This window comes from Carcharodon carcharias, chromosome 3 (assembly GCF_017639515.1).
Source record: "Carcharodon carcharias isolate sCarCar2 chromosome 3, sCarCar2.pri, whole genome shotgun sequence".
NCBI classification, from domain to species: domain Eukaryota; kingdom Metazoa; phylum Chordata; class Chondrichthyes; order Lamniformes; family Lamnidae; genus Carcharodon; species Carcharodon carcharias.
Window position 1 is genome coordinate 179119423 of NC_054469.1, and position 21165 is coordinate 179140587.

The following is a 21165-nucleotide window of genomic DNA, read 5'->3' on the forward strand; positions in this document are numbered from 1 at the left end:
TGTAAAAGATTCTATAGCACAATATTAGATAAGAGCAGGGGGAGTTATCCCTCCTGTTTCGGCCAACATTTATCCCTTAAACAACATCACAAAAAACAAGTTCATCTGGTCATTATAACCTTGCTGTTTGGGAGCTTGCTGTGTGCAATTTGGCATCCTACATTACAACACTGACTACACTTCAAAAGTACTTCATTTGCTGTAAAGTGCTTTAAGACATCCAGTGATTTTGAAAGGCACCATATAAATCCAAGTTTTTTTTCAACTGATAGTTATGTATCTTTGTTTATTACTTTTGAGTTTACATAGCACATTTAATATCACCATTGCTATAATTCAACATGAAAATTACATTAAAAAGTTAATAAATACATACGTATCCCTAGCACGATGCAGTGAAAGATAAAGTGATTTTTTTGTGTAAAAGATCTTCACAACATACTTAGACAAACAGAAAAACAACCTCCTTGTGACATAAAGCTGTAGTTGACTCCGATTTGTTGTGCGGCAAAATTAAAATCAAACTAATTACACCTTCAACAAAAGTGTGTGTGTGACATTAGAATGCCATGGTTACTTTCCTACCACTTATGCAATTTGAATTGTATCATACCATTTGTCTACAGTATATTTTTCTTTTTCTGCTTAGGTAGTCCCTTGGGACCGAAGGGATGACTTGCATGGATACCAATTTGATGTGTTCAGAGATGGCTGATAAGTCCAATGCACAATCTGCAAACTCTGCAACATGCAGGACAAGTGATGCTTGAAGAATCGAGTAGGTAAATTGTTTGGAGGTTTGTGCACTCTGACTTTGCCTTTGCGCATTCTCAACGAAGTCTCTCAATGTGTCCGGTGGCTTCCTGAATGAACCTTCTCTATTTTGGTCGGATATAAGCTAGGCAATCCCTTGAATTGGCAGAGATGTTTGACCTCTTCAGGGATGCTGTGAGGACATTCCCAAAACATTTCTGTCGTCCTCCTTGGGATGTCTCCTGCCATAACCAAGTTCAGAGTAGAAGAGTTGCTTTGGGAGACCGCTGTCAGGCACATGAATGACATGCCACGTCCTGCGGAGTTGGTTTTGAATGATTAGCGCCACGACGCTGAGCATATTGGCTTGGAGAATGGCGCTGAATTTGGACCACCTTTCTCAACAATTTGGAAGACTTTGCAAAGGCACGCTGATGGTACTTTTCCAGTGCTTTGAGGTGCCTGCTGTAGGCTGTCCATGTCTCTGATACATATAAGACTGTTGCCCAGTAAACCATGACCGTGGTCTCCGATTTGAGATCCTGGTCCTCAAATACTCTTTTCCTCAGTAGGCCGGAGGCTGAGTAGGCACACTGTGGGTGATGATGAATTCTGTCACCTATGACTGCTTTCATCGAAAGGAGGTTCCTAAGATATGGAAAATACACATTTTCCAGGCTCTCACCCTTGATCTTAATCGATGGGGGTGGGTATTGTGCTGTGGAAGCTGGTTGCAAGAGGACCTTACCTTTCTGGGTGATTAGTGAGAGGCCCGTTTTCTCATTTGCTTCAAAGAAGGAGTCAAGAACAACTTTGAACAGGTTCTCAGTAAGCAAACAACATTTGTCACCATTCTCCGCCTACTCCACTACAACATGCAAGCTGTGACACTTACCAATGGAACTGCCACAGACCCTATCTCAGTGAAAACTGAAGGCTGTGTCATCGCACCAACCCTCTACTCCATCTTCCTCGCTGCAAGTGTTTGCACCTCACCTTCAACAAATTACCCAGATGAGTTAATTTACCAAACAAATGGGAAACTGTCAACAAAGCCAAAATCACTCCAACTTCAGCTTGGGTGTGGGTGTACAGTACATTCCGTGTGACATATGCATACGCAAACATCTCTCTCCATCAACACATCCTTCTATTCCTTTCGCCCTCATGTTCTTATCTAGCTTCTCCTTTAATGCATTCTAAGGTATTTGCCTCAACCACTCTATATGGCAGAGAGTTCTACACACTCACCACTTGAATTACTCTAGAAATTTCCTCAAATTTTTCCCATGCCCACAGACACCACTGGAGTATCCACAGCTCTGTCCTTGGTGCCTCTTATTGCTCAACATAGCAACATCTTCTATAGGTACATGTATGCTGGTGATACCAATCCTATCTGATATCTAACTCTATCTCTCCATCAGCAGCATTGGCTTTAGAATTGTTGTTATACTAGCCAACTGTTCAATACAGCTCTATTTAGTTCTTGATGGCACCTTAATTCACAGTTATTTTCCAAGCTTATAATGAGGGTGAATAAAGCTCTATATATGCTTGAAAGAAAAATAAGCCACAGTGTTTACCTACTGTGAAAGTGAAGATGGTGGCAACTGCAACTTTATAACTTTCTGCAACAGTCTGAAGGCTATTAGAAGTCAGAAGAATTGTCAAGGTCAGTTAAAAATAGAAGAACTTCCACGTACACAGTGCCTCATCAGATCCTCGAGATATTCCAAAGCACTTCACATCCAGTCATTTTCTTTTGGAAGTGTAGAAACAATTGCTACATAGGCATGGTATACAATTGCATGGTAATCATAAACAACAAATGAAAGGAATGATCAGTTAAAAGTGTTGCAACTATTATTAACAAGGCCTCCCCTTAGTTCTCCTACAAATATTGTGTCACGGTATCTTTTAAGTACATTTAAACAGGCAGACAAGTTATCAGTTAATGCCTCGCCTGAAAGAAAGCACCTACAACAAAGCAGCACTCCCTCAGCACTAAATGGAAATGTCAGCCAATAGTATGGAGAAAGTGTTTTTAATAGCAGGAGAGGTAATAAGAAATGGGAAAAAATGTTAATGATGCATTTATATTATAAGTTTTGCTGAAAGAAGACATCTTGTCAAAGCTTTTCACCTTGCACTCATCAGGGCAATCACAAGAATACCAATGTCAGGGGAAGCAACCACTTTATTCTGTATGAGAAGAGAGTGCTGATTGGTTGGCAAGTGGACTATGATTGGAAGAGGCGTTGCCATGGAAAATGCACCAGTTAATGGTGAATGACGGTTAACTGCCAAGCATTGTTTGAAATTTAAATCAGGCAGCTTAACTCTGATTGGTCAAGGCATTGCCCTGTGTAATGAGCCAATGAATGGCTATCACTTATTTGGTGAAATAGGCGCAATGTGTGTAGATGTTTTTTCTGTCTGCAAAGAACAGTGCCCTGTGTATTAACATATTACATTTCTCACTTGTGAGATAAGCAGAAAGTCTTTTTGGCTTGATGGCAGCGTCCTGTTAGAGGCAAATACCACTCATGTTGCTACTGCATAGTAGCAGCATGAAACAGCTAGCTTCATTTGTTGCTCAAGTACACATCCACATATGTATGAGCTGCCCAAAAATGATGCCCCTTTATGGCCTATCTTATCTATAACTGGTTCTGCACAGCATGAATTGGCCAAATGCTTGGGCAAATTGTTACAGCCAGTTTAAACAAGTTTTCCATTCATTTGCGAAGGCCATATGGATAGTAACGCTGTGCCCATATGCTCATTAGACATTGCTAGCCTATTCACCAATGTTCCACTTAAGGAAGTCATAGATATTTGCTCTGCAGCACGATATCATGGCAATCTGGACCCGTCACTATTGTGTGAATCAGTATTCATTGAGCTTCTGAACTTGGCAACTCACAGTTCAGCTTTAATGACACCATGTACACCCAAATAGATGATGTTGCCATGGGATCCCCTCTAGACTCTGCTCTCTTTGTTGGGTTTCATGAGAAACATGTCTTCAATAGAATGGCAACTAACCTCCGAAACCTTGCACACTTCCGATATGTGGATGATATGTTTGCTTTATTTAAATCCATAGCAACATGTAATAATTTCCCTGCATGTCTTAACAGGCTCCAGCCTGCACCCTGCACCCAAATTCACCTTTGAAATGGAGCAGTCAAATGAACTCCCTCTCCTTGACGTACTCATTGAGAGATCTGCCGGGGGTTCTCTAACATGTTCTACCACAAGCCTACCTTCACCAGTCAATACACGTATTGGGATTCTTACAGTTCCACGCGCTATAAAATTGGCTACCTCGTAAATAGGGCCCAAGTCACTTGCTCACCATGCAAGCTTGATGCTGAAATAGGGCGCATATTGGATACCTTGATCAGATTATTTTGCGCTATATATAGTGCAAACTCATGAACAGACATAAGGCCATCGCTTTCGGCCCTGAAATGTGCCCAGTCTACTTCAGATTACCCTGGAAGGGCATGGTATATCAAAACTTTTAGCAACAGGTGAAGCTAGCGCTTTCACACTGCTACTATACAGTAGCAACACAAGTGGTATTAGCCACTAACAGGATGCTGCCGTCAAGCCAAAAAAGACGTTCTGCCTATCTCACAAGTAAGTAATGTGGTACTTGAATTTCAGTGCCAGTGTGATGCTAAGTATTTAGGCTGCATGTCAAAAAGATTGACAGATTGAATCAAACAACATGCCCCTTCCGCTGTTCACAATGGCCAAAGTACAGATTACCCAACCAGCCCGTGCTCGCAAAACTCAAAACACGGTGTCCAACATTAGATGTGATTCCACAATTGGACAACATTTGCTAAATAATCCTCAGGGTGCTAAAAATTACGCTGACAACCAGTTTAAGATTGTCAGTCAGGCTTGCAGTATGGCAAATTTGCACATACTGGAAGCTATATATATGAATACACAGGGTCCTATATTTTGCAGACAGAAAGAACATGCACATACATTGTGCTCATTTTAGCTAAATAAGTGATAGCCATTCACTGGTTCATTCCTCAGGGCAATTCCTTGACCAATCAGAGTCAAGCTGCCTGGTTTAAATTTCAAACAATGCTTGGCAGTTAATGGTCAGTCACCACTAACTGGTGCATTCTCCATGGCAATGCCTCTGCCAATCAGAGTCCACTTGCCAGCCATTCAGCACTCTTCTCATACAGTATAAAGTTGTTCCTTCCCCTTACATTGGTATTCTAGTGATTGTTCTGATGTGTGCAAGACAAAAACCTTTGACAAAATATATTTTTTCAGCAATACTCAAGTTCTGCACTACCAAAGTACTATTTATATTTTAAGTGTAGTATTTATCTAAAACAGTTTAGTTTCAAACAATAATAGTATAGCTGCTGCCTAAGTCCAGTAACAGTGCCCAAACTGCTAAGTCAAAAATGGAGTGGGAACACCTAGAAAAGGCAGGCTCACTCTGTATCAGAGTAATCCCAAGACATGTTGTACTGTCAACAAGTTCCCTGCCAATGCAAAACCTTAACCATGAAAACAAATTTAAAAAACTGTGTGTCAATGCGAGAGCCACAGAATGGAGGGGGAAAAAAAAGGCTAAAAAAGTAGGATTGAGTTTCCACTTCAGCACAATCAGTGATTCCAGGAGAAACAGTACCCATTTTGAAAATGTTTTGCTATCCCTTCCAGCATCGCCACCACCCCACCCCACCCGCAACCCCCCCCACCACACTCCAAACCCATCACCATATTCCCCCACTCCAATTTTTCCCCTACCACCCACCACCCCCAACCATCCCCCCCACCATCCACCACCACCATCCGCCTCCCCCCACCACCACCACCAGCCTCTTCCCCACCCACCACACTCACCACCACCACCACCCACCTCCCCCCCACCACTACCACCAGCCTCTTCCCCACCCACCACCCTCACCACCACCACCACCCACCTCCTCCCCACCCCCACCCCCTCCAACTCACACTCCACCAACCTTCCCCCAAAGGCTATATCCTCCACCTTCCCCAGCCCTGGCCCCCAACCCTCAACCTCTCCCACCCCCGAGTTTCAGTTCAAAATTATTTGCTTGTTGCCAAACTCAAAATGTACCATGAATCAGTATAATCGGGCATGGTTTTAAAAAGTGCTTTAAAAAAAAATCCCTTGATATATTTAAAAGTGGCAGATTGGTAAAGTTTGATTAATATAACTAAAAATGGATTTATTGCAAAAAATAAGCATTTTAAATTAGTGTCAATCCATTTTGACAGCTTTGAGTAACCCAATTTTAAATTGCAAAAATGACTAAAAAGAAAACTATTTTCTAGTTAAATTGGGGTACAGTAGTCAATTTCTTAGATTTTTTAAAAATTATGTCCAAAAGCTTTCAAAACATACTTATTAATGTACCTAACATACCTAATATTGCACCTTAAAGTTCCAGCTTAATTTTTGGAGTATCCTGGAAGGTCTGCAAATGAGTGCAATTAGCAGAAAATCCGAAATTGTGCAATTAAATCACCCTGGGGACTTGGCCAGTTATGTGAGCAAGATTTGATTTCAGCACAATGTTTTTAAAAGATTAAAAGACAACGGAAACTCAGGTTGCGCTGAGTGCAATTTGTGCTTAAAGTTTTGTGATGTTAAGTCGATATCCAGGAAATGCGTAGAAAATGTGTAGAAAAGCACAATCCTTATGACTCCAAACCATTTTTTGAAAAAAAGCGTAAGCTTTCTGTAAGGAAGAGGTTACATTAAATGAATGTTGCACGCTTGGTATACAAATAACAGTTCGCGAGCTCCTAAACCATGCTTATCAAGAAGGCAACATCAACATGAAAATAAAATCATTTTTAAACAATCAAAATTTTGCAATTTTGCAAGCCTGTCACATTTGTTTGGAGCAAAGTAACTGTAAGGAAGGGAACCCAAAAAAGACAATCGAGATATTCACAAATGTGTATTAAAATGACTGCAGCCAATACTTGGGTTTCAGTTATTAAAATGGGGAATTTACTTAGGATTATTAGGTTGAGTACTTTACCTGAGGGCAAGTTTTAGCCAAAATTCTACTTTTCTTACTGGGTCATTTTCGAAATATAATATATACCTATGTTGTATTTAAAATACATAATCAGGCCATAGCTTAAGCCTTGTTGTTTTCTTTAAACTGAGTAATTAATCTTGGCGAGGAGATCAACAGTTCAACTTTCTTCCTCATCCCCTCATAAATATACATAAACTACTGGAAAATTTAGTACTGTGGCAAACCAGTATTAATTAGGTCCCAGATGTTTAAAAGTTATACTCTCCATTTTACAACACAATGGTAGTTCTTATTAAAAGTAACAAAACCATATAGTCATTTCAGAAGGTCAGGTAGTATCTTATGTGAAATCTTAAACGTCATATCATTTAAAACATTTCAAAATTCTTAACATTTCAAGTGGACATTAGTATTTTAGATCAAGCTTTTATAACACCTTACTTTAATTCCTTGCACAAAGCTGAAGTATAGCCAAAGTCCTTTGGGGGAAAAAAATGTATCGACCCCTGCAGGGTACAAAACAAAACTTTGTCCACAATTTATCAGAAGACCCCCCCACAAATGAGTAATGGAACATTCCTCACATTCTCCCTCCTTCAGTCTTTAAATGTCCCATATCTATGCCTTACACAAAACCTTTTTTCCCCCCCACAGTATTCTGTTAACATTCTTTGCTTACCACAGTGGTTTTTGAAGCAACCTCAAGAAAGGTAGCTTTAACTTAAACCTGCCTTGATAAGGTATTTACAAAGATTTGTTTTCTTTAATGCATTGGCAAAAGAGTCAATAGAGAGAAGGTATGAAGATACCAGGGTGACCACTTTAAAGGGACACAGTATTTGTAAAGGCTTCTTTGTCAAACACACTTGTTTGGGACAGGAAATAACATGGAATACCAATGCATCATGTTCATCATAAAACTTACAGTACAATAGACACAATGACAGCTGAGTGTGCTTATTACGAATGAAGTAGGTACTCCGAATCTCAGAACTTGTAACATTTTGAAGAACATTCATTTACAAATGCTTAATTTTACACATGATTAAATATTTGTGAAGACAGGTTCAAAATGCTGCACTGCATGGACATGTTGCACCACTGCAACAACACCATCAACTTACACACATGTAGCACCTTAAATGTGGTGAGCCATACAAAGGTGCTTCATACCAAGCCACATATAGAGATGGTAAGACAGATGACCAAAGGTTTGGTCAAAGAAGGAGGTTTTAAAATTCATCCTAAAGGAGGAAAGAGAGGTAGAGGTGAAAATATTTATAGGGAGGGATTCCAGAGCTAAGGGTCTTAGCAGCTGAAGACATTGCTTGCGGCAAGTTAGGACACAGGCAGCAGAATTTTAGATAAGCTCATGTTTACGAAGGATAGAACATGGGAGGCCAGTCAAGATGGAGATGGAATAATTAAGTCTAGAAATAACAAATGCATGGATCAGATTTTCAACAGCAAATAGGTTCAGGCAGTTGCCGAATCAGGTGAGCATACTCAGGCGGAAACAGGCAATCTTAGTAATGGTGTGTATGTGTGGTCAGAAGCTCATCACAGGGTCAATTTTTTTTATCCACTTATGGAATGAGAGTGCCGCTAGCTAGGCCAGCATTTATTGCTAATCCCTAATTTCCATTGAGAAGGCAGTGGTGAGCTGATTTCTTGAACCGCTGCAGTCCATGTGGTGTAATACACCCACAGTTGTGTTAGAGAGGGAATTTCAAGATTATGACCCAGCAACAGTGAAGGAATGGCAATGTAGTTCCAAGTCAACATGGCACGTGGTTTGGAAAAAAACTTGCATCCGGTAGTATTCCCATGCATCTGCTGTCACTGTCCTTCTAGGTCAGGGGTGGAGTGGGGGTGGGGGGGGGCAACCAGCCCAGGGGCTAGACTTGGCCAGTTGAACTTTTTCATCCGACCCACGGGGTGATTTCAAAACCTGGCCCTCCCCCCTCCATGTTGCACTTCGAGCCAGCCGCTGTCTAGTTCTGATGTCTGAGCCTTAGCCACAGTCACCCAGGGCCCAATCTGTGAGCAAAGAGCGAGGCCAGAGATCCTGGAGCAAGAGCGCAGGGCAAGGACAGGAAGCTGCCAGTTGGGTGGTGAATTGTGAGTGACCCGAAGCAGGGGAGAAAGGGAGCAGGACGCCTGGGACAGAGTGCGAAAGAAAAGGGAGCGAGGCAGACAAAGTGGGAAGGAGAGAGATAGAGACAGAGTATGGGAACGGAAAAGCAAGCAAATAGTTGAGCTGAATTTTAGGAGTGCTGGGATGGAGACACAGAAGCTGTGCTACTCATTAAGGCAGGGGTGGGGAACCTTTTGATAAGAAAAAGTTTCCCCAACCCTGTTCTAGGTGATGGAGGGAAGGTGCTGTCAAAGGAGGCTTGGTGAGTTGATGGTACGCACTGTTGTCACTGTGCATCAGTGATGGAGGGTCTGAATGTTGAAGGCAGTGGATGGGGGTACCAATCAAGTGGGATAATTTGTCCTGGGTGATGTCAAGCTTTTTGAGTGTTGTTAGAGCTGCACTTATCCAGGCAAGTGGAGAATATTCCATCACACTGTTGACTGGTGTTTTGTAGATGAACAGACTTTGGGGAGTCAGGAGGCTAGTTACACATCACAGAATTCCCAGCCTCTGACCTGCTCTTGTAACCAAAATATTTATATGGTTAGTCCAGTTCCGTTTCCAGTCAATGTTGATAGTGGAGGATTCAGCAATGGTAACACCTTTGAATGTCAAGGGGCAATGTTAAATTCTCTCTTGTTGGAGATGGTCATTGCCTAGCACTTGTGTGGTGTGAATGTAACTTGTCACTTCTCAGCCCAAGCCTGAATGCTGTCTAGGTCTTGCTGCATATTATCACACTGCTTCAATATCTGAGGAGTCACAAATAGTGCTAAACATTATGCAATCATCAGTGAACATCTGACCTTACAATGGAGGAAAGGTCATTGATGAAGCAGCTGAAGATGGCTGGGCCTACAATACTACCCTGAGGAACTCCTACAATGATGTCCTGGGACTGAGACGACTGATCTCCAACAACCACAACCCTCTTCTTTTGTACTAGGTATGACTCCAACTAGTCAATTGTTTTCCCGTGGTTCCCATTATGTCCGTTTTGCTAGGGCTCCTTGTTGCCTTGATGTCAAGGGCAGTCACTCTGACCTCACCTCTGGAGTTCAACACTTTTGTCCATGTTTGGACCAAGGCTGTAATGAGGTGAAGAGCTGAGTGGCCCTGGCAGAACCCAAACTGAGCATCAATGAACAAGTTATTGCTGAGTAAGTGCTGTTTGATGGCACTGTCGAGGACACCTTCCATTGCTTTCCTGATGGTCAAGAGTAGATGATGAGACAGTAATTGCCTGGGTTGGATTGTCCTGCTTTTTGTGGACAGGGCAATTTTCCACATTGCTGGGTAGATGCGAGTGTTGTAGCTGTATTTGAGCAGCTTGGCTAGGGCCTGCAGCTAGTTCTGGAGTCTTCAGTACTATTGTCAGAATGTTGTCAGGGCCCGTGGCCTTTACAGTATCCAGTCCATTCAGCTGTTCTTGGTATCATGTGGAGTGAATCGAATTGGCTGAAGACTGACATCTGTGATGCTGGGGAACTCAGGAGGAGGCCGAGATGGGTCATCCACTCCGTACTTCTGCCTGAACAAGACTGAATCAGTTTCAGCAGTCTCTTATGCATTGATGTGCTGGGCTCCCCCATCATTGAGTACGGAGATATTTGTGGATCTTCCTCCTCCTACAGTAAATTATTTAACTGTCCACCACCATTCACAATTGCATATGGCAGGACTGTAGAGCTTAGTTCTGATCTATTAACCAATTGAATTGCTCTGTCACTTGCATGCTGCTTACACTGTTTGACATCCAAATAGTCTTGTATCATAGCTTCACCAGATTGACATCTAATTTTTAGGTATGCCTGGTGCAGCTTGTTATGCCGTCCTGCACTCTTCATTATACCAAAGTTAATTCCCCTGGCTTGATGGTAGCAGTAGAGTGGGGAATATGCTGGGCCATTAGGTTACAGATTGTGGTTGAATACAATTGTGCTGCTGGCCCACAAAGTCTCATTGATGCCCAGTTTTGAGTTGCTAGATCTGTTTGATATCTATCCCATTTGGCATGGTGGCAGTGCCACACGATGGAGGGTATCCACAATGTGAAGATGTGACAAGGTTTCCACAAGAACTGTGTGGTGGTCACTCTACAAAGACTGACATGGACAGATGCATCTCTGATAGGCAGATCTGTGAGGACAAGATCAAGTAGGCTTTTTCCTCTTCTTGGTACCCTCACCACCTGCCACAGACTTAGTCTAGCAGCTATATCCTTTAGGACTTGGCCAGCTCAGACAGTGGTGGTGTACCAAGCCATTCTTGGTGATGGACAATGAAGTCCCCCACCCAGAGTACATTCTGTGCCCTTGCCACCCTGAGTGCTTCTTCCAAGTGGTGTTCAACGTGAATGAGCACAGATTCATCAGCTGAAGGAGGGTGGTAAATGGTAATCAGTAGAGGTTCCTTCCCGTGTTTGGCTTGATGCCATGAGGCTTCATGGGGTCCAGAGTCAATGCTGAGGACTCCCAGGGGAACTCCCAACCAAATATATACCATTGTGCTGCCATCATGGATGGGGTCTGTCCTGTGGATGGGGCAGGGCATACCAAGAGATGGTGGTGTTGGAGTCTGGGACATTGTAAGCTATTGCTTGACTAGTCTGTGGGACAGCTCTCACAATTTTGGCACAAGCCCCCAGAGAACTTTGCAGGGTCAACAGTATGCCATTGCCATTTCTGGTACCTAAGTCGATGTCAGGTGGTCCATCCAATTTCATTCCTTTTTTTTGAGTTTTCTGCAGCAGTTTCATATAACTAAATGGCTTGCTAGGTAATTTCAGAGGACATTTAAGAATCAACCACACTGGTGTTGGTCGGGAGTCACATGTAGGCCAGACCAGGTAAGGGCAGCAGATTCCCTTCCCTAAAGGACACTAGTGAACCAGACGGGTGTTATGTTCCAGTATATTCTTAATTTCAGACTAATTTTTATATTTTAAAATCAATCACAAAAAGGCTGCCCAAGGATCACTTAACTTCTTTTGCGGATTGGAATGCTCTCCTGTCGCCAGAGGGAATAAAAAGGAACTGTCCAGAGTGAAGTTATCTCAATGCCTTTTCTGAAACTAATTCACAAGGTTTGAAAGCCATCACATAGGAGATATAATCGACCTAATCACCCACCTTATTTGGAAAAGGACTTCGGACTTGACAAAAAGTCACAAGCCTTTTGTTGTCTGCTTTTAAAATAATAGCAAGAAGCTGTTCTGCAGAGACAGAGCTCCATCAAAAAGCCATCAAAGTAGCCATAAGTCATCAAGCAGCCAAGGTAATAAATGCAAAACCTTGGAAGTGGCAGAAGGGCTTCATCCAACCTGTTTCAACTCCGAGCTCACCTGAGAACCAACCTCCTGGACATTTGACTACAAGAAGCCTCGCAGTTTACTGACAATCCTCTGCTTTCCAAGACTGTCACTTTAACTAAAGGATTAAATCATCTAAGAAACAAAAGGCCTGCCCCAAAGGAGATTGGGACAATCATAAATTGTAATTGTAATTGCCCCTGTAATTGTAATCTTACCTTCATCTGTATCTAATCTGTGTGTGTGTAAAAGTGTGTGAGTTTAATGAGTGAAACATCACATTTTAAATGTCAGGGGCAAGTGCGAGGCAATAAATAACCTTATTTTAAAAAACTCAAAGATTGCTGCTGATTGAAATTGGGACAATCACTCTGAGGGTAAGAAAACACACAAATTTTACATTCAAATGTATCTATAATAGGCAATAAAAAAGAAACACATGAATTCTATCCGTGACATGGTTTATTTATAACAATCGACAATAGTTTCATGGTCACCATTACTAAGACTAGCTTTTAATTCCAGATTAATGAATTGAATTTAAATTCCACCAGCTGCCATGGCTGGATTTGAACCCATGTTGCCAGAGCATTAGCTTGGGCCTCTGAATTGCTAGTCCAGTGACATTACCATTATGCCACCACCTCCCCAAAATGACACCAAGGTTACAAATAGTTTGATTTGGCCTCCGACAGTCAACAGGGAAAGGGATGGAATTAGCTAGAGAAAGAATGACTTTGGTCTGCTCAATATTTAGTTGGAAGAAATTTCTACTCATCCATGCGGGATGTCAGGCAAGCAGACTCCCATGACTTTCCCTTTCTATCTGAGCTGAATTTTCTCAACTGTGATTTATTCCTCCTCCTCCTCCTGTTACCATAAATCACCCCTCCTGTTAAATCTGGTGTTCCCTCCCCCACCACCTGTACTCTGATTTTCTGCCCCTGTGCTATTACCTACCTGTACTTTGCTTCCCTGCCCCTGTGCTATTAAGAGAGTGGATAGATAGAGAGAGGTGATGGCAAGATAAGGATGGGTATCATCAGGTTACATGTGGAATCTGAAGCTTTGTTTTTCAGATGATGACGTCGGGAGACAGCATGTAGCTGAAATCGGAGCAGGGCCAAGGATAGATCCTTGGGGACCCCAGAGTTAAAGGTGCAGGAGCGGGGAGAGAAGCTATTGTAGGTGATTCTCTGGTGATGATCAGATAGTTAAGGATAGAGGTAAGCAAATGACCTAGCTCCTTGTATAAGAAACCTCAGCTGGTTTTCAAAAGGTGGGTTTCACCCAGCAACAACCTACAGTAAATCTTTTTGTGATCATCAAGATTTCTGGCCAGATCTGTCCAGTGGTCAGCCCAGTGAATCTGGTACATGTACAACTTTGGGGTCACTGTCAGATGTGCGAGACTTACATAGCGGAAGCTAGTGCTTGTAAATATGACTCAAAAGCAATTCAAGACAAACAGGATTTAATGAGACAATTTTAATGGAAGGAAAGCATCTGAGCAATCCCCATTCAAAGTGTGCTTGATGCCACTCAGTTACAGTTTCACACGCTTCACTTTGATGTCAGATTAGATCAAACTCCAGAATTTCAGGCACTAAAACTGCAGTATCACTGTGATGTTGATACCTCCAATACCAAGTACATTTTTAAAGGGCAATGATCAGATCATTTCTCCTATATCATTAAAATTAAGAAGTGTCGCCACTGAACATGCAGTAACTCATCTCTAAATGATGATCAACACATCCCAGTTCCTTCAAGATATCTAAATGCAATGATTTGTAATGCTTGTACAGAAGTTATCTTATGGGTAACCTGTGATCCTCACTGAAAAAATTGTATTAAATTCTTTCAAATACAGATGCAATTCAACATACTAAAGTTTTACATAAAAGTTCACTGTTAATTGGTCAGTAAATAACACGGTAAACATCAGAACCTCAATTTGGCAATTTATTTTCTATTCTTTCAGTTACAGTTTTAAGAATAGATATTTCAGTGAAGTTCCTTACACCATCTACAACCAAGCAATACTCATGTCTGGTTTAAGTTTCCAAAGATTGATCGCAACGCCAAGGTTTGCAACAAAACATCTGGACTTTTTTGTTTTAATTATAGATGAAAGGCTGGAAATACAATATTAAAGCCAGCAGTAATGCCAAAATATGTTGAAAATAAGTAATCAGGCCAATTATTACACTGTTTTATAAATTCTTGGCAATTCTCACCTCTCAAAGGTTTAGGATTAACCTGTTTCCGACGTGGCATGTTCCAGCCTCACCAAAATGAAGAGGAGGAGAGAGATGGCGGAAAGGCCGCCAGGCACTGACCAAACACCATCAAAACAACTGAAAGATAAAAACAAATTTTAAAAATTACATAAAATAAACACTCACTGCTCCCCCGCCAATACTTTACAAGGAAGAAGGAACCACAAGTTGCTATTTATTTATTGAGGTACAAAGTGTAAAATTGTATTTTTTTTTTTAGAAAGAGGACCACTCTCTACAAGAGAATGCAGCTTGAACTAACACAAAAGTAAAACTGTAAATAATTTTGCAGTGTGTGAAAAAACTAAAACTTTAGGAATCTCTTACCCTTCCCATATACTATAGCACAAAAAAATGCACATAAAAAGTCATGTTTTCCTTCCTCCCCCCAAATCCATTCATAAATATCCAATACAGCCAGTTCCTTTATTGTACATCTCATTACATGACCAAAAAACAAACTTTTCCACAAACTAATGGCATGAAGGGGAATAGAATACAATGTGCTTATGGTGTTTACAATGCTGTAAATCATTTTCCAGATTCGCTGTATCAAGCTATCAAGAAAGGACAATTTTCTTCAGAGGATAATGGTAACAGTGGCTACACTTCAAAAGCACTTGTATGTAAAGCATTATGGATAAGGAAAAATACATTGTTTTTTTTTACTAAAAACCAATAGGCAGCTTACTCAAGGCCCATGAATGCCCGATCAGGGATATCAAAGACAATATTGGTGGTAGACCCATTAAATCTAACTAGCAGAGCAGTGCCCTCAGCAAACAAACTCAGATTAAAGTCACACCATTAAAAAAAAAGCTCATCTTCCAAATTTCAAATCGGACTCCAACTCTTACATAAAGAGAATCAAAATGAACCACAAGGTAAAGTAATATTTGCTGGGATACTTTTTCCATGAGACATAAAAATGAACTCCCATGGATTACTGATGTGTTTCAATTTTAAAAATGAAATGGACTTGCCAAAGTGCCTACCACATACTCCCCAACCTCATTTTTTCCGCAACCCTATCCCCCAATCTTGCACTCTCAACCCAAGTTCAATATCTGCCCTGAAACAAAGATTGACCTCTGCTGCATCAGGTCCTCAAATATGGAATACTGTTAGCTGACAGAGCTATTTGAGACTCTGGAGCACAAAGGTCCGGTGGATATTAAATAAAAGCAACGGAAAAATATAGTGAAAAAAAAATTTGATCTCGCCTCTTTGGCAAGGAACCTCTGCAGAACTAGAGGATCAGTTATTCCAAATTTAAAAAAATAAGGAACTCTCTGGAAGCAAGAACTGGCTGTGTATCCATAAAGAGGGGGGAAACGGGAAAGGTGGCAGGTGATGGAGTGAGAAGGTTACACTGAAAGCAATGAAGGAAACAAACTACACAACAGAATGGGAGTAAGAGTAATGAAAATAAGAGAAATACAGACAAAAGATAGCACAGGGGCAGAGAATCAGAGTACAGGTAGGGGGGAGGGAACATCAGATTTAACAGGAGGGGTGATTTACGGTAAGAGGAGGAGGAACAGATCACAGTTGAGCAAAGTCAGCTCAAACAGAAGGGGAAGGTCACACGGGAGGGGGAAGGGCAGATCTAAAGAGCAGGTGGGGTCAAAGGAAGGGATCGGGGGCGTGAGGAGTGATCACAGAAGAGGGGACATGACACTAGGTGGGGGGGTTGTTCAAACTGGTGGGGGAAGGGGCATGAGGGTGGAGAAGGGGAGGGGTCAGGTGGGGAAGAGGGGAGCGGGCAGAAAGGGCGGCTGGCTTGCCGGATGGCCCAGTGAGCGGGCTCCCCCCAGGTCCCCCGGCCGCTCCCTCACCTCCTCTGCTCGCGGAGCCGGGGCTCAAGCGGCTGCCAGGCTGCCCCATGACGTCAGCGGAGCTCCCGCTCCGCCTCTCCGCGCGCGAGTTGGGGGTCACGTGGGGGATCCGCGAGCAACGACAACCCCGCCCACGGTAAAGGGGCGGCAACTGATTGGCCGAGGCCGGTGCCCCCCTCAGCTGGGCCCCTCTGTACATACCTCGGAGTGACGGATATCCCGGAGGTTCCTCGCTGTCAGCTCACGTTGTGTCCTTCGCGCACACACTGGGCTTTCCCATATCTCCCAGGTCCCGCAGCACCTCCCCCCCGCAATGAAACACACAAACCAGAGGAAAAATGCACCGTGCAAAAAACTCCTCTCCGCTTTCGAAATCCCCGGCACAGCTCCGGGCAACCCCGTTCACCAGAGGGGCGCCCTTTGCCTTCCAGACTCGGGTTGGGCTCTTACTGACGTGCAAACCCCAGCCTTGTGTTTTTTTTAATATATTTGCAATGAGGAAGGCGGAACGGAATCCTCTCAAGGGCACCAGCCAATAGTCGAGACGAATAAGCGCTGCCTTGTGAATTCGGAGACCCCCTCCCCCTCCCCCTGAACAGTCTTTCGATCCGGAAGCAATATACTGGTGATGGCAGAAACCTTCCGCAGCTCGTAATCAACAAGAGGAGGGGGAAGAAATACTTGAGGAAATGTAACTCTGGAATTATCCTGCTAGAAAATAGCAGCAATCTTAGTTTGCTACAAAATGCATGTTTCCTCAAACCTCTGTTCTTTCCAAAACCTTGCGACAAACCAAGTTGTTTTCAAACATTTTTTGGAATAATTTTTTAGGATATCAATAAATTCAACGTGGATTTTTAAAAAACATTCACTTTAACCTGTGAAGCGAGGAAAGGGAGAGAAAGATTTTTCACAGACGGTGACGGTATGTGCTGATTTATCTGGGACATTTTGTACAGCGGCTGTGAATAATTCAGAAGTTTCCAGATTAACACGTCAGCTTCCGACTTGAGTCAAAAAAAAACGCAAGTTCTCTCAGGTCCCCTTAAGTCTTGAACGTCAACAATTAAAAGTTCCAGTTATAATAACACTTTCTAACACTCATAATTTACGCATAGGCAATTTGCTGCTGGAATTACAATAAAATATCAACAGTAGATTCCTTGATACAGGTTCCCCCTTCATAGCCTGGGAAAGAGTAATCCTGACCCCAGCACCGCAATTGATTCAGTTAAACACCAACACAGACCAGGGGACAATTATATACAGGTTAGTACCACACCAAACTGCGTTCACCAACTCGAAACTTTATTGTAGCAACATTTAAATTGACAGCAGACTGATAAAGATTGTCACAGAGCAAGAATTCAAAGGGGAATTCCGTCCCAGTTCCTGTTTGAGAAGCAGTTCTAGGGAAATTTTCAGCCATTTTACATTTACTGGTCTAAAAAAGGACCAAACAAGGAAATACAATTTTCTACCTTTGCGAGCTGTAACGATTTCATGATTTGGGGCCAACTCTTCGATGGGTGTGGATCCACAGCACAAATAGTTCACAATTTGACAACGTTTTATTTACGGACTAGGGATTGTTGTTTATTGGTGCAATAAAAACAAAGGACAATTACAATATTCCCCAGTTCCTTTTAAACATTCCAGGTTGTTTTAGAATAAATCTAGTCATGTTTACTTTCTACGTGAAAGTGCATACTCTGACCTATGAATGTTTGATAGTACAAGTGGGAACTTTGCAGTACCTGCCAAGTGTGCTAACAGAAAATTCCACACAAAGTGCAGTGTAATGACGTGCTATTTCATATTTGAGTTGTACAAGTGCAGCATTATTTTGTTAATACTGTTTTGGACAGAATTCGGGTTTTTCCTTTTACTATCCATGATCAGTACGTGTATTTCTTACCCTCGGAGTGAGGCAATTGAATAATTCCAGCAGCAAGCTTTTTGTGAGCTTAAAATAAAGAAGTTGTGAAGCAGTTCGTGCCCATATGCAGCAAGTCCTGGACAACATTCCCACTTGGTCTGATAAGTGGCAAGTAACATTTGTGCCACATGACTGCCAGACAATGACCATCTCCAATAAGAGATAATCCAACCATCTCCCCTTGACATTCAATGGCATTACGATCACTGAATCCCCACTATCAACATCCTGGTGGTTGCCATTGACCAGGGGAACTGAACTGGACCAACCATATAAATACTGTGGCTGCAAAAGAAGGTTTAGCAGACTGTGAATTCTGCAGAGAGTAGTAACTCACCTCCTGATTCATCAAAGCCTGTCCACCACATCTACAAGGCACAAGTCAGGAGTGTGATGGAATACTCTCTGCTTGCCTAGATGACTGCAGCTCCAACAACACTCAAGAAGCTCAACAACATCCAGGACAAAGCAGTCCACTTGATTGGCTCTCCATCCACCACCTTCAACATCCACTCCATCCACAACCAACGCACAGTGGCAGCAGTGTGTACCATCTACTGCATCAATTCACCAATATTCCTTCAACAGCACCTTCCAAACCAGCGACCTCTACTGCCTAGAAGGACAAAGACAGCAGATGCATGGAAACACCACTACTGCTCAAAGCCACACACCACCCTGACTTGGAACAATATCGCCATACTGGGATACTAGGCTGGGGGAAAGATCAATAGCGAAGCAGTGGCAGACATTTAATAGGATATTTCAGAATACTCAGAATAAGAATATTCCTACTATAAAGAAAAAATCAAAAAAGGAGGACCCGCCATCCGTGGTCAACGAAAGAAGTTAGGGAAAGCATCAAACTTAAAGGCCAGAATTTTATGTCTCACAGGCGGGTGCATGCCCAACCTGAACAGTCATGAAATAGCGCAAGATGATGTTGGACGAGTGTCCCGATGTCATCCCACATGCAAGCAATCTTTAGGTCAGCAGGCACGCGCGGGTGTCAGAGCTCCGCCTGCCAGCAATTAAAGTGTCACTTAAAAAGCCAAATGTACTCAATTTTACGTTACCCATGTGATTTCACGCTTGTCGGACGGGCAAATTAAGCAGGCGAGCAGTCCACTTTCAACATAACCTCATCCAAGGACGGGTCAGCAGCATTGCCGTTGTGAGTAGTGAGGAGTTTAGGAAATAGTTTGCTACTGGTTGATTATTTGAACTTTACAGCTTCATCTCTGTTCTGAGATTCAGTCTTAGCATTTTTAGGCTTCATTTCAGGATTCATTGGTGTCTCCAAAGCCCCCGGAGGATTTTGACCATGTGGACCCTTCCAGGCACGACAGCCTTCTGTTACCCTGGTAATGGGGATTGTGCTCTCTACTGGTAGCACCTCCTCTGAGGAGGAAGAGAGTGGCAGAAGGGAGAGGAGACCAGGTGTCCCTCTGCAGCTTCCAGGGAAGCAACCTGTCGGAGGAGAGGCACGGGCACAAGGGGCGCAGGACCACAAAGTACTCCAAGGTGGAAGGGGCCGCAGAAGACACCATTATCCTGTTGCCAGGGTTTACAGGCAGCGATGCAGCTACCGCAACATGTCCGGGGTGCAATGCCCTTCCTCTCCAGGGAGACTGTGACCTCCATTTGTCAGATGATTGGGCCTGAGATTACCTCCAACTATGTGGGTGGACATACCATGCCAGTGGGTCTGAAGGTCACAGTGGCCCTCAACTTCAATGCCTCCAGCTCTCTCCAGGGGTCAGAGGGGGATCTTTGTGGAGTGTCCCAATCAGCTGTCCACAGTTGTGTTAGACTGGTGATTGATGCTCTGTTCGGGTGGGTGATGACATTTATTCATTTCCATATGGACGAGGCCAGCCAGGCTGAATGAGTCAGAGGGTTTGTAGTGATTGCTGGGTTCCTCGGCATCCAGGGTGCAATCGATTGCAGACATGTGGCCATCAAGGCGCCAGCAGGTCAACTGGCTGCCTTTGTCAACAGGAAGGGCTTGCACTCGATGAAGGTCCAGATAGTTTGTGACCACAAGATGCAGATTTTGCAAGTCTGTGCAAGGTACCCTGGCAGCTCCCATGACGCTTACATCCTGAGACATTCACAGGTTGCAAGGCTCTTCAGTGCTCCAGCTCGACTGCTGGGTGAAAAGGGCCATCCGTTGAAAAGGTGGTTTCTGATGTCTCGCCGCCACTGAAGAACAGAGGCAGAGCAGTGTAATAATAGGAGTCATGCCTCCACAAGGGCGGTAATAGAGAGGACCAGAGGTCTTCTGAAGATGCGCTCCTGATGCCTGGATTGTTCAGGAGGAGCACTACAGTGCTCTCCAGAGCAGATGTCACTGATAATGTGTGCATGCTGTCCACAATCTGGCTCTGGCAAAGGGGAACCCACTGGAGGAAGAGGGTCTTGAGGCAGCTCCACAGGCCACAGATAAGGAATCCACTGGTGAGTCAGAGGAGGAACACAGTGGAGGCAGAGCTCTGGATCCTTCATTGAGGCAGGGACGCCTTGATCCAGCTAGGCTGCCAAAGATCTGTTCATGCCAGGGGTGCCACCTCCATCCAGGATGTTTGAAATGACCCTTTCCTTTGAACCCAAAGTCCACTCAGTGCCTGTGCAATAAAGTTTAGAGCCACTCACATCCAGCATTAGATGCTGGCATGCCCTGCATCTACAGAACAAGTGAAGCATAGTCAGGCCATAAGACAAAAGCAAAATTTATATCATGTTGACACTCACATCAAATGAACATAATATATAGTGTTAATGGTCACACCAGTAAACATATTAACAAAACATGGCAAAACAGAAGATCAC

General features: G+C 43.1%; 1 protein-coding gene across 7 annotated transcripts in view; it reads right to left on the reverse strand.

Moving 5' to 3' along the window:
- hivep1 (HIVEP zinc finger 1) overlaps positions 1-18689 on the reverse strand; it is a 291925-nt gene extending 273236 nt beyond the window's left edge. For 5 of the 7 annotated variants that reach the window (XM_041183509.1, XM_041183508.1, XM_041183507.1 and 2 more), the window contains exons 1-2: positions 16596-16865; positions 14515-14634 (exon numbers count right to left, since the gene is read on the reverse strand). In XM_041183509.1, coding sequence (XP_041039443.1) covers positions 14515-14554 — 40 coding nt within the window. In that variant the 5' untranslated portion in view covers positions 14555-14634; positions 16596-16865. Of the gene's footprint in view, positions 1-14514; positions 14635-16394; positions 16504-16595; positions 16866-18670 lie in introns of those variants that run through there. The other 2 variants (XM_041183504.1, XM_041183503.1) reach the window with 2 other exon arrangements.
- Positions 18690-21165: the final 2476 nt, after the last annotated feature.